General features: G+C 44.8%; 1 protein-coding gene across 4 annotated transcripts in view; it reads left to right on the forward strand.

The window, feature by feature from the left end:
* LOC130358264 (glycerophosphodiester phosphodiesterase domain-containing protein 5-like) overlaps window positions 1-13595 on the forward strand; it is a 200565-nt gene that overhangs the window by 147046 nt on the left and 39924 nt on the right. For all 4 annotated transcript variants that reach the window (XR_008889445.1, XM_056561240.1, XM_056561242.1 and 1 more), the window contains exons 5-8: window positions 3900-3959; window positions 5751-5849; window positions 7198-7291; window positions 9543-9688. Coding sequence is in view for 3 of the 4 variants with exons in the window: in XM_056561240.1 (XP_056417215.1) it covers window positions 3900-3959; window positions 5751-5849; window positions 7198-7291; window positions 9543-9688 (399 nt within the window). In the remaining variant the exon portion in view is untranslated. The remainder of the gene's footprint in view (window positions 1-3899; window positions 3960-5750; window positions 5850-7197; window positions 7292-9542; window positions 9689-13595) is intronic.

Below are 13595 nucleotides of genomic sequence, written 5' to 3' on the forward strand. Positions count from 1 at the left end.
TTCTGGCACCAGTTGAGTACCCCTTTAACTGACAAGCAGTGCACTGAACATCAGTCAAGGTGGTGCTGAGAGGTGAGAGTGAGCGAGGAGGCATGCCAGACTGTGGCACTTAAGCAGTTTGGCACCGCCTCCTTGACACACGGCAAAATAAAAAAGCAATTTTCTAAATTAAGTGATCACCTCCAGGAAAGGTACAACTTTCTTTTATACCAATGGTGTCTGCAGCTACTAGTATCAAAGACAGATTGCCTTTAAAGAGCCCTGAGCTGCTATTATTGGCAAGATACTCTTAAAGGGGTACTCCACTGGCCAGCATTCGGAACATTTAGTTCCGAACGCTGTGTGTGCTGCCCAGTGGAGTACCCCCTTTAAGCTGTGGCTCTCCAGCTGTTGAAACACTACAACTCCCAGCGTCCCAGGTGGGAAGTCAGCCTCCCTGTTTGCCCCTGAAACATCATGGCTGCCCAGAAAGTATATTAAATTTTACCATGGCTTAGTCATGTGCGCCTGTCCCTTTAAGACCTGTGCTCACCCTCCTCAGATCCGGCAGCGCTCCTCTATAATTACTCAGCATTATGTTCTCTTTGCCGCCGCGGGATTAAACCTTGTCCCGATGAATTTTTATTCGAGCAATCCATCAGCCGCAATTATAAATATTCATAGGATAATGGTTCTTCAGATGCATCCATTTAAAGCCGCGGCAGAGCGTGCTCCGTGAACGCTAGGGTTACGCCAAGGTCGAGATTTACAGAATATTATTAATGCTTCACATGGAGAACGGATAAAGCTGATGATATATTTTAATTTCTTTTGCAAAGGAGAGCAATTATAAAGTCGTGCCCCAGAATTCCGTCAGGGATCGTTCACTGGGAGGATTTACGAAATTGTGCAAATTAGCAAATATGCCGTAAAGGTGACAGAAACCTTTGGTAGTAATGAGAGAGAGAGAGAACAGCGCTCCTATGGGTAACGTGATGGTACTACACTCCTAAGAGCTCTCAGTTAGTACAGCACTCCAACAGGTGATGATGTAGCACTGCAGTCCTACTTCTGTATGGGATTATTGTTTCAGGACATTGTGGTGGAGGTGATGCATTCCCCATCCTATAGATCTCTAGTGGTTGAAAAAATTATGACTGCAGTACTACCATATCACCTCCTTTTTTGGTGTAGTACCGTCATGTTACTTTTTGGATCCATAAGCAGCTCCTATAGGTATTATATCCATAAGCAGCTCTCCTATAGGTATTATATCCATAAACAGCTCTCCTATAGGTATTATATCCATAAGCAGCTCTCCTATAGGTAGTATATCCATAAGCAGCTCTCCTATAGGCAGTATATCCATAAACAGCTCTCCTATAGGTAGTATATCCATAAGCAGCTCTCCTATAGGCAGTATATCCATAAACAGCTCTCCTATAGGTAGTATATCCATAAGCAGCTCTCCTATAGGTAGTATATCCATAAGCAGCTCTCCTATAGGTAGTATATCCATAAGCAGCTCTCCTATAGGCAGTATATCCATAAGCAGCTCTCCTATAGGTAGTATATCCATAAGCAGCTCTCCTATAGGCAGTATATCCATAAGCAGCTCTCCTATAGGTAGTATATCCATAAGCAGCTCTCCTATAGGTAGTATATCCATAAGCAGCTCTCCTATAGGTAGTATATCCATAAACAGCTCTCCTATAGGTAGTATATCCATAAGCAGCTCTCCTATAGGTAGTATATCCATAAACAGCTCTCCTATAGGTAGTATATCCATAAACAGCTCTCCTATAGGTAGTATATCCATAAACAGCTCTCCTATAGGTAGTATATCCATAAACAGCTCTCCTATAGGTAGTATATCCATAAGCAGCTCTCCTATAGGTAGTATATCCATAAACAGCTCTCCTATAGGTAGTATATCCATAAACAGCTCTCCTATAGGTAGTATATCCATAAACAGCTCTCCTATAGGTAGTATATCCATAAACAGCTCTCCTATAGGTAGTATATCCATAAACAGCTCTCCTATAGGTAGTATATCCATAAGCAGCTCTCCTATAGGTAGTATATCCATAAGCAGCTCTCCTATCGGCAGTATATCCATAAGCAGCTCTCCTATAGGTAGTATATCCATAAACAGCTCTCCTATAGGTAGTATATCCATAAACAGCTCTCCTATAGGTAGTATATCCATAAACAGCTCTCCTATAGGTAGTATATCCATAAACAGCTCTCCTATAGGTAGTATATCCATAAACAGCTCTCCTATAGGTAGTATATCCATAAGCAGCTCTCCTATAGGTAGTATATCCATAAACAGCTCTCCTATAGGTAGTATATCCATAAGCAGCTCTCCTATAGGTAGTATATCCATAAGCAGCTCTCCTATAGGTAGTATATCCATAAGCAGCTCTCCTATAGGTAGTATATCCATAAACAGCTCTCCTATAGGTAGTATATCCATAAACAGCTCTCCTATAGGTAGTATATCCATAAACAGCTTTCCTATAGGTAGTATATCCATAAGCAGCTCTCCTATAGGTAATATATCCATAAGCAGCTCTCATATAGGTAGTATATCCATAAACAGCTCTCCTATAGGTAGTATATCCATAAGCAGCTCTCATATAGGTAGTATATCCATAAGCAGCTCTCCTATAGGTAGTATATCCATAAACAGCTCTCCTATAGGTAGTATATCCATAAGCAGCTCTCCTATAGGTAGTATATCCATAAACAGCTCTCCTATAGGTAGTATATCCATAAACAGCTCTCCTATAGGTAGTATATCCATAAGCAGCTCTCCTATAGGTAGTATATCCATAAACAGCTCTCCTATAGGTAGTATATCCATAAGCAGCTCTCCTATCGGTAGTATATCCATAAACAGCTCTCCTATAGGTAGTATATCCATAAGCAGCTCTCCTATCGGTAGTATATCCATAAGCAGCTCTCCTATAGGTAGTATATCCATAAGCAGCTCTCCTATAGGTAGTATATCCATAAACAGCTCTCCTATAGGTAGTATATCCATAAGCAGCTCTCCTATAGGTAGTATATCCATAAGCAGCTCTCATAGGTAGTATATCCATACGCAGCTCTCCTATAGGTAGTATATCCATAAGCAGCTCTCCTATAGGTAGTATATCCATACACAGCTCTCCTATAGGTAGTATATCCATACACAGCTCTCCTATAGGTAGTATATCCATAAACAGCACTAATGTAGCAGCCAGTGCAGCTCCCCAGCAGGTGGGAGGGTGGAACTGCAGTTTATATTATGCAATATGAAGAAAGCTGCGGAGCACTCACCGGGTTTGCTTGTCAGGAGCTTTTTTATTTGTGGATACGAGGGGGGGTTACACATGCAGCGGAGCAGATGGATCAGACGCAGGGGTACAGGAGCCCCGGTGACGGACCGTTTGCGTCCCAAGCACTGGCCTGACGAAGCGCTTTCTTCATATTGCATCTATCTATGACAGCGAGTCGGCAGCGAGGATTTTTCAGGCTTCTAGGGACTGTGCAGACCTGATTTCATCCCCTACACTGCATTACACATACCGGATGGTGCCGAGATTATCTTTATTGGCAGTTTATATTATCATTCGCTAAAGAGAATCCACATTTTTAGACTATGATAATTTAAGGTAAAGTTACAGATTATAACAATGGCTTCTGATATCATAAAGATAAATGTATCTGGAGGTTCTCAGCCCTGGACAGATGTGACCTAAAGTGATCATGGATGCCAGGGAGTTTTTCTTTTATATTAGGCGACATGGTACCCATCCTATTGAAGAACAGTACAATTATCCTCTCCTTAACCAGAAGTGGATGATACCAGAGAGCAGCAGCTTGCATTCAGTGCTCCCGTAGCCTTGCTAACTGTGTGTTTTGCATTGCAGATATTGGCACTATGTCACATAACGGTGGGACAACAGATGAATTTACACTGGCTTCACAAGGTGAGAGTTTTTTTTCAGAAATTGTCCAAAAAAATGCTCTTTAAATAGGCACTGTCATTAAAACTAATTTTTGCTGTTGCACTCCTCATGGTAAATAAAAATAAAATCTTTCTAATGTACTTAGTTTAAAAAAACATGAAGTTTTCTATGTTTTATTTGTGTTTAAAAAAGCTGCCACTAGGTGTCTCCCTACTTGTCCAGAGCACATTTCCCCCCCACAGATTTTGGACTCCTGCTGGCCTAGCAGAAGTCCTAAATCAGGAAATGCAGTTTGGAGCGCTGAGGGAGGGGAGGGGGGGGCTGCAGCCTTAGCCAATCATAGCTCATCTCACACTGAACTTCTCTGGGCTGGTGTAGCAGAGTGAGGGAGGAAATTCTCCCCTGTATGGCTTCAGATGATGTCACGCCTGCTGGGGAACGCCCCTTCCCAGTCTGTGAATCTGACTGAGACTGAGCAGAAAATACAGAGCAATATCAAGGTAGAAAACTAAAAAAATAATAGTCTTTATTTAAATTATAACTACATGCAGGAAAATGTATACGTTTAAAATTGTCATCTTCTGACCCCTATAACTTTTTTTATTTTTCTGCATATGGGGCTCATTTTTTGTTCCGTGATCTGAAGTTTTTAGCGGTACCATTTTTGTATTGATTGGACTTTTTGATCGCTTTTATTCATTTTTTCATGACATAAAAAGTGACCAAAAATACACTATTTTGGACTTTGGAATTTTTTTTGCGCATACGCCATTGACACAGAGCAGTTTAATTAACAATATATTTTTATAAATCGGACATTTCCACACGTGCCGATACTACATATGTTTATTTTTATTTAAACAGTTTTTTTTGTTTTTTTTAAATGGGAAAAGGAGGGGTGATTCAAACTTTTATTAGGGAAGGGGTTAAATGATCTTTATTCACTTTTTTTTTCCCTTGTTTTTTTGCAGTGTTATAGCTCGCATAGGTGGCTGCACACGCTGATCTTTTACACTGATCAATGGTTTCTTATAGGAAACCATTGATCAATGATTCTGCCACTTGACTGCTCATGCCTGGATCTCAGCCACTGAGCAGTCATTCGGCAATCAGACAACAAGAGGCAAGGTGAGGGACCCTCCTGATGTCCTACAGCTGTTCGGGATGCTGCGATTTCACTGCGGCGATCTCGAACAGCCCATTGAGCTAGCCAGGGGTAGTTTAGTTTCATTTTAGACGTGGCGATCAACTTTGAACTCCGCGCCTAAAGGGTTAATAGCGCGCAGCACCGCGATCAGTGCCACGTGCTATTAGCCAGCCGTTGCTAGGTGCCATGGCCCCGCGTTATAGAACAACACGGTCCTTAAGGGATCCTTGGTCCTTAAGGGGTTAAGGTTCCCTTTCCCTGTGCATTTTGGGAATTAATTTCTTTTAAAATCGTTTGGTAGAGCGTTTCCAAGTGTGAGAGCATGGACCTGAGTTTGCGGTGCCCCAAGGGCGCAACGTCTCTCTTCTCTGACGTGAAGTCCTGACAGGTTGAGAATCATCAATGCTCATTAATGGCGCATGCGCGGGCAATACACACAGGGACGGCAAGCCCTGCTCTGCCTGCTGACTGACAAACAGGGATCGCCGGTCCTGTGTGTATTGCCCGCGCATGCGCCATTAATGACTCTGCGACGGGTTTAACTTCAGAAAAATTAAGATCGTCTTTAAGCTAACAGGAGCAGAGAGTTACCTGAGGTTTACTGTGAACTTTTTGAAACTTTTTGTGTCTCTTTCTAAAAAAAAAAAGTCTTCTCCCCGTTCCAGGCTTTCCTCGCTGTCATACTCATCGCCACAGTGATAGCCATGACGTCTATAGAAGAAATGTGGGACGAAGAATGGGAAGTCCTATTAATTTCCTTCCAGGTAACTGGAATATTCTGCTATTTTTCACTCTTCTTCCCCATGTCCAGTGTTTGATTTTGGGTTCTGTGTCCCAGCACAGGATGATGCAGGTCTCTCTGCCTCGCTCACAGCATGAAATCTCAGCACAGCATGTGAACATGCGCTCAGTAATTGAATTACAGGCTGCCCAACCTCCTGCTCATAAATGGAACCTGCCTGTAACCAGGGGGGCGGTCCTGGTCCTAAAATGGCACCTACCTCCTGATTGCCAAGGGGGCGGAGCTTAAAGATCTGCTGCTGCTTTCTTACATTGTGCTTTTAGTTACTTTTCCGGGTGTAGATCCTTTTTAGGGACTACAATTTAGCAATGCACCAGCCCATGGGGCAGCTGACAATACCCATTTGGTATAATTTATGTATATTTAGATTTATTATGTATCAGTGTTTAGTGCAATGCGTTATTTTAAAGGGGTACTACCGCCCGTGGAAAACTTTTTTTTTTTTTTTTTTTTTTTTTTTTTTTTTTTTTTTTTTTAAATCAACTGGTGCCAGAAAGTTAAAGGGGTATTCCAGGCAAAAACTTTTTTTTATATATATCAACAGATTTGTAAATTACTTCTATTAAAAAATCTTAATCCTTCCAATAGTTATTAGCTTCTGAAGTTTTCTGTCTAACTGCTCAATGATGATGTCACGTCCCGGGAGCTGTGCATGATGGGAGAATATCCCTTGCATGATGGGAAAATATCCCCATAGGAGCTGGACAGCTCCCGGGACGTGAGTCATCAGAAAGCAGTTAGACAGAAAACTGCAACTCAACTTCAGTAGCTAATAACTATTGGAAGGATTAAGATTTTTTAATAGAAGTAATTTACAAATCTGTTTAACTTTCTGGAGCCAGTTGATATATAAAAAAAAAGGTTTTGCATGGAATACCCCTTTAAACACATTTGTAAATTACTTCTATTTAAAAATCTTAATCCTTCCAGTACTTTTTAGGGGCTATATACTACAGAGGAAATGCTTATTTTTTAGATTTCTCTGATGTCATGACCACAGTGCTCTCTGCTGACCTCTGCTGTCTATTTTAGGTACTGTCCGGAGCAGCATATGTTTGCTATGAGGATTTTCTGCTGTTCTGGACAGCAGAGGTCAGCAGAGAGCACTGTGGTCATGACATCAGAGAAATCTAAAAAGAAATGCATTTCCTCTGTAGTATACAGCCCCTAAAAAGTACTGGAAGGATTAAGATTTTTTAATAGAAGTCATTTACAAATCTGTTTAACTTTCTGGCACCAGTTGATATAAAAAAAAAAGTTTTCCACGGTAGTACCCCTTTAATGCTTTATATAAACATCCTGTCTTCCAGGCAACAGCTCCATTCTTGCACATAGGGGCTCTGGCTGCCATCACTCTGCTCTCCTGGATCATTGCCGGCCAGTTCGCAAAATCCGAAAAAGCCAGTGAGTCCTGTTCATTCAGCTACATTGTGGCATATACTCCTTTCACATCCAAAGCTGCACATGCAGTTCTACTGCATTACACCACATCTCGCAAAATGCAGCACAGCAGAGCATGTTCTGTGTATCTGTACGGGTAGAGTCACACATAACGGATCCGCCGGTGATCGACCTTAGGGGGTGAGCCCCCTGCCTGTGCCCGTGTGTCCACTCGTAGCAGCAATCTGCCGCTACGAGCACACACACAGGGATCTGCGCAACTTTAGTTGCGCAGATCCCTGTGTGTGTGTTCGTAGTGGCAGATTGCTGCTACGAGCGGGCGCAGGCAGAGGGCTCACTCTAATTTCAGTCATTGGCGGATCCGCAGTATAAAATACGCTGCCGATCCGTTATGTGTGACCCTACCCAAAAGATGAGATCCTGCAGCATAAATGTTGGTAAAATTATATTTTGATATCTATTTTCCCTGTATATATATAATATATATATATATATATACAGTGACCCCCCCGACCTACGATGGCCCCGACATATGATGAAATCGACATACGATGCTTTTTTATGTCGGGGCCATCGCATTAAGTGCTATCCGGCAGCGCCAAATGCTTAAGCTGCTGCCGGATAGCAGCTTAATGTTCCCAGTATGGTGCGGTAAGTATTACTTACCCCTCCACAATGCTCCGGGGTGCCCTCCGGGTCTAGCGCTGGTCTTCCGGTGTCTTCTCGGCCCTCTCTGATGACGTCAATACGCTGCTGCGCACGTCATCCAATAGGAATGACGTACGCAGCGGCGTAATGACGTCGCTACGCAGGCCCAGTAAGGCCTTGCGGAAGACAGCAGAGGACCGGAGAAGACAGGAGAGGACCGGAGAAGACAGGAGAGGACCGGAGAAGACAGGAGAGGACCGGAGAAGACAGGAGAGGACCGGAGAAGACAGGAGAGGACCGGAGAAGACAGGAGAGGACCGGAGAAGACAGGAGAGGACCGGAGAAGACAGGAGAGGACCGGAGAAGACAGGAGAGGACCGGAGAAGACAGCAGAGGACCGGAGAAGACAGGAGAGGACCGGAGAAGACAGGAGAGGACCGGAGAAGACAGGAGAGGACCGGAGAAGACAGCGGAGGACCGGAGAAGACAGCGGAGGACCGGAGAAGACAGGAGAGGACCGGAGAAGACAGGAGAGGACCGGAGAAGACAGGAGAGGACCGGAGAAGACAGGAGAGGACCGGAGAAGACAGGAGAGGACCGGAGAAGACAGGAGAGGACCGGAGAAGACAGGAGAGGACCGGAGAAGACGGGAGAGGACCGGAGAAGACGGGAGAGGACCGGAGAAGACGGGAGAGGACCGGAGAAGACGGGAGAGGACCGGAGAAGACGGGAGAGGACCGGAGAAGACGGGAGAGGACCGGAGAAGACGGGAGAGGACCGGAGAAGACGGGAGAGGACCGGAGAAGACAGGAGAGGACCGGAGAAGACAGGAGAGGACCGGAGAAGACAGGAGAGGACCGGAGAAGACAGGAGAGGACCGGAGAAGACAGGAGAGGACCGGAGAAGACAGCGGAGGACACCATCTCGAGCTGCGGGGACAGGTGAGTACAGCTTCCTATACTTTACATTGCACGAATCCCTCAACATACGATGGATTCGACAAACTATGGGTCGTTTGGAACGAATTACCATCGTATGTTGAGGGACCACTTGTGTGTGTGTGTATATATATATACACATTGTCTAACTTTAGATGGTGTTGGCTGGTTTTATCTAGTTTCTATTAACCATTGTCTTAGTTCTGGCCAGCGCCCACTGATGCCCAAAAACTATCCAAATGACCATGGTAAATAATGAGGCTTTTGTTGGATAACAAGCTTTTTCTATGATAAGAAAGAAATTGTAAACGGAACCCTGTGATTGGTAATAAAGTTATACACCATGAGCCACCAGGGTTCCTTACCCAATTAGCTCACACTTAGAGTGTTGCCATATTAAAGGGCTGTAATCTATTTTGGGGTATGTTTTCTTCTGCGGAGCTGTTTCTCTACATGTAAGAGAACATCCCCCTGTATACATGTGCATTAAATCTGTCTGATAATCAACATGTTGACTGATCACAGGGAGAAATAGATCCGAACCATAAATGATTGCAGGGGGAAAAAAGGAAATGCAGCTCTGGATGTGACTGGAGTATACCTGTTTGCAGCATAGATTAGTCAGTGACCCCCCCCCCCTTCCTGACTCTGACCTCTTCTCTCTCCAGTTTTTCAGGTGTGTCTAATCCTGGCCTACTTGGCCGTAGTCCTTGCACTGTATCTCGTCCCGATGACCATCTCCTCACCCTGTATTATGGAGAGGGAGTTGCTGGGACCGAAACCTTCAATCATTGGCCATCGAGGTGCACCTATGGTAAGAGACCTCACTCCTAAAGGTTCCGGCAGTATGTATACAGGAACTACTGACTATTTTATATATATATTTCCCCTCTGGAAATGATGGTGCAATTGTTTTCTGTTAGGTTAGGTTCACACTGCGGAATTTGTGAACGGAAAATCCGCTTGGAAATTTCTGCCTGAAGAATGGCGTTGCTCATTCTTCAGGCGGAAATACTCGCGGAACACATTGCAGTCTATTAGAGACTGCAGTGTCCGGTCCGGTCCTGAATCAGTCGGCGCTGGCCGCCCACGGAATCTCAGGATTGAAATTTTCTGCCCAGAGATTCCGCAGTGTGAACCTAGCCTTAGTGCAACATTCAGAGGCTGAAAACATGTCCTGACCTGGTCCTGCTCACACGGCTGTATCAGTGTTTATATAGGGGAGAAGTGACACAGTTCCATTATTAGGCACAATGGCACAGTCCATTAGGGGGCATAGTCCATTAGGGGGGCAGCGGCACGTTTTTTTAGGGGGAAAAGTTTATTGGGAGGTAGTGGTACAGTTCAATATGGGAGATTGGAAGCTGGGGTTTTTAAAGGGGTATTCTGGCCAAAGGCATCTTAAAGGGGTATTCCAGGGAAAACACAGAGGTTTTTGAGACTGGAGCAGCACCCACGCGGGTGCTGCACGGAGATTGCGGAGGTCCCCCAGACATCTTATCCCCTATCCTTAAAGGGGTTATCCAGGAAAAAACTTTTTTTTTTTTTATATCAACTGGCTCCAGAAAGTTAAACAGATTTGTAAATTACTTCTATAAATTTTTTTTAATCCTTTCAATAATTATCAGCTGCTGAAGTGGAGTTGTTGTTTTCTGTCTGGCAACAGTGCTCTCTGCTGACATCTCTGCTTGTCTCGGGAACTGCACAGAGTAGAAGAGGTTTGCTATGGGGATTTGCTTCTAAACTGGGCGGTTCCCGAGACACGTGTCATCAGAGAGCACTTAGACAGAAAAGAACAACTCAACTTCATCAGCTCATAAGTACTGAAAGATTTTTTAATAGAAGTAATTTACAAATCTGTTTAACTTTCTGGAGCCAGTTGATGTAAAAAAAAAAAGTTTTTTTCCTGGATAACCCCCTTTAAGGATAGGGGATAAGATGTCTGATCGTGGGGGACCTCCGCAATCTCCATGCAGCACCCGCATTCCATGCGTGGGTGCTGCTCCAGTCTCGGAAACCTCTGTGTTTCTGGGACTGGAGACGTGACCCTACAACCCCTCATGATGTCACACCACACCCCCTTCATTCATGTCTATGGGATGAATGGAGGGGGGGGGCTGACATCACGTCCCCTGTCCCAGAAACATAGAAGTTTCCAAGACTGAAGCAGCAGCCCTGCATAGAATGTGGGTGCTGCACAGAGATTGCGGGGGTCCCTGCGGCGGGCCCCCTCCACGATCAGACATCTTATCCCCTATCCTTTGGATAGGGGATAAGATGTCTTTGGCCGGAGTACCCCCTTAAGATCGCTGGTCCCTGTTTTCAATATCATCTTCTTATTTTCTATCCTGTGAATAGAAGAGAACTCTCTGAGAAACCTTTTAACACAGTATACTGGCATGTTTTTCTGTGCCCAGCTCTCACTATGACAAATTTCCACCAGAGATAGTATTTGTGCCACTAAGTGTACAGTATGTATTTGTATGTGTATGAATGTGACTTAGAGAAGAGCTGCGAAGACAAGCCAGGAGTCATGGCACAAGGTAGAGATATTAAAGGGGTATTCCAGGAAAAAACTGGCTCCAGAAAGTTAAACAGATTTGTAAATTACTTCTATTAAAAAATCTTAATCCTTTCAGTACTTATGAGCTTCTGAAGTTAAGGTTGTTATTTTCTGTCTAAGTGCTCTCTGATGACACCTGTCTCGGGAAACGCCCAGTTTTGAAGCAAATCCCCATAGCAAACCTCTTCTAAACTGGGCGGTTCCCGAGACACATGTCATCAGAGAGCACTTAGACAGAAAAGAAGAACCTTAACTTCAGAAGCTCATAAGTACTGAAAGGATTAAGATTTTTTAATAGAAGTAATTTACAAATCTGTATAACTTTCTGGAGCAAGTTGATATATAAAAAAAAGTATTTCCCTGGATAACCCCTTTAATCCTTTCAATAATTATCAGGTGCTGAAGTTGAGTTGTTCTTTTCTGTCTGGCAACAGTGCTCTCTGCTGACATCTCTGCTTGTCTCGGGAACTGCACAGAGTAGAAGAGGTTTTCTATGGGGATTTGCTTCTACTCTGGACAGTTCCAGAGACCGGTGGCATCAGAGAGCACTTAGACAGAAAAGAACAACTCCACTTCAGCAGCTCATAAGTACTGAAAGGATTAAGATTTTTTTTAAATAGAAGTAATTTACAAATCTGTTTAACTTTTTGGAGCCAGTTGATATATATATATATATATATATATATATATATATATATATATATATATATATAAAATGTTTTCCTGGATAACCCCTTTAACCACCCCTTGTGCCCCTTTGCCCAATACAGTTTAGGGTAGGCACTATGCATCCCAGTCGAGTTCTCTGGGCATCCACCAAACTCCGGTTCAATCACCATCAGACATAATAAAATGTGATTTATCAATTCAGAGAACACATTTTCGCTGCTCCACACGACGTGCTTTACATCCCATCAGCAGCCGCTTGGCATTGAGCGCGGTGATCGTATAAGCTTCTCCACAATGGGAACGGTTTTTACGCTCCACTAACCCCAGCACCCGGCAATCTCTCTCTCTCTGTGAGGTTGTCTGTATAGTTGCCAAAATTTCCAGGAACTCTGCAACAAGTAGCAATGTGGGCGCTGCTGCTCCACCCGATCTACACCCACAACGTATAATTTCTGCTGTATATTGCCCAAATAAGGCAGCCGGAGGTTGTCCGCCCTGTTACCAGCTGCTGTTGTCCACATCTGTCTCCTATGAGGCAAACTATGATCCGGTAGGCACCGGCCCGGTCACCCGCTCGTCTCTGCTGTGTTGCATTTAGCCACAGTTTTTATGGCAGTAAAATCATGGATTCAGATGCCCCCTGCTGGCAGCTATTGCAGAATACTTCTCAGCGTGGCCTCATTGTGTCACTCATTTGTTGACGTGTGATTTCATGTGTTCAGCCACGTCCCATCACTGTCTTGTTTGTGTAGAGAACATCCCCGGTCCTTGGTGTGGACCAGCTGAGCAGTGTTTAGTAGGTACTACTCACATCCATGGGCCTCGGCTGCAAAATTCTTCATTAAAATGAATGCCAGCTCCATCCTTGGCAGTGCCCCAGCGTGTAGTGATTCACAAAGTACTAATTCCGCCGGTTGTTATTGCTTGTATCCGCTTATAATTGTACCCTACATAGTGACAAATCCTCAGCGCTGTGAATGCTTTAATAAATATTAAATAATGTAAGCAATTAGCTGCGGCGGGTATTAAAGTAACGCGTTGTGGCGTGTCTCGTTACGACGAGACGAGGTCTTGTCCCTGGTGGTCCGGAACGAGGTCTTGTCCCTGGTGGTCCGGGACGAGGTCTTGTCCCTGGTGGTCCGGGTCGAGGTCTTGTCCCTGGTGGTCCGGGACGAGGTCTTGTCCCTGGTGGTCCGGGACGAGGTCTTGTCCCTGGTGGTCGGGACGAGGGCTTGTCCCTGGTGGTCCGGGACGAGGGCTTGTCCCTGGTGGTCCGGGACGAGGGCTTGTCCCTGGTGGTCCGGGACGAGGGCTTGTCCCTGGTGGTCCGGGACGAGGGCTTGTCCCTGGTGGTCCGGGACGAGGCCTTGTCCCTGGTGGTCCGGGACGAGGCCTTGTCCCTGGTGGTCCGGGACGAGGCCTTGTCCCTGGTGGTCCGGGACGAGGCCTTGTCCCTGGTGGTCCGGGACGAGGCCTTGTCCCTGGTGGT

This window comes from Hyla sarda, chromosome 2, assembly GCF_029499605.1.
Source record: "Hyla sarda isolate aHylSar1 chromosome 2, aHylSar1.hap1, whole genome shotgun sequence".
Lineage (NCBI taxonomy): Eukaryota > Metazoa > Chordata > Amphibia > Anura > Hylidae > Hyla > Hyla sarda.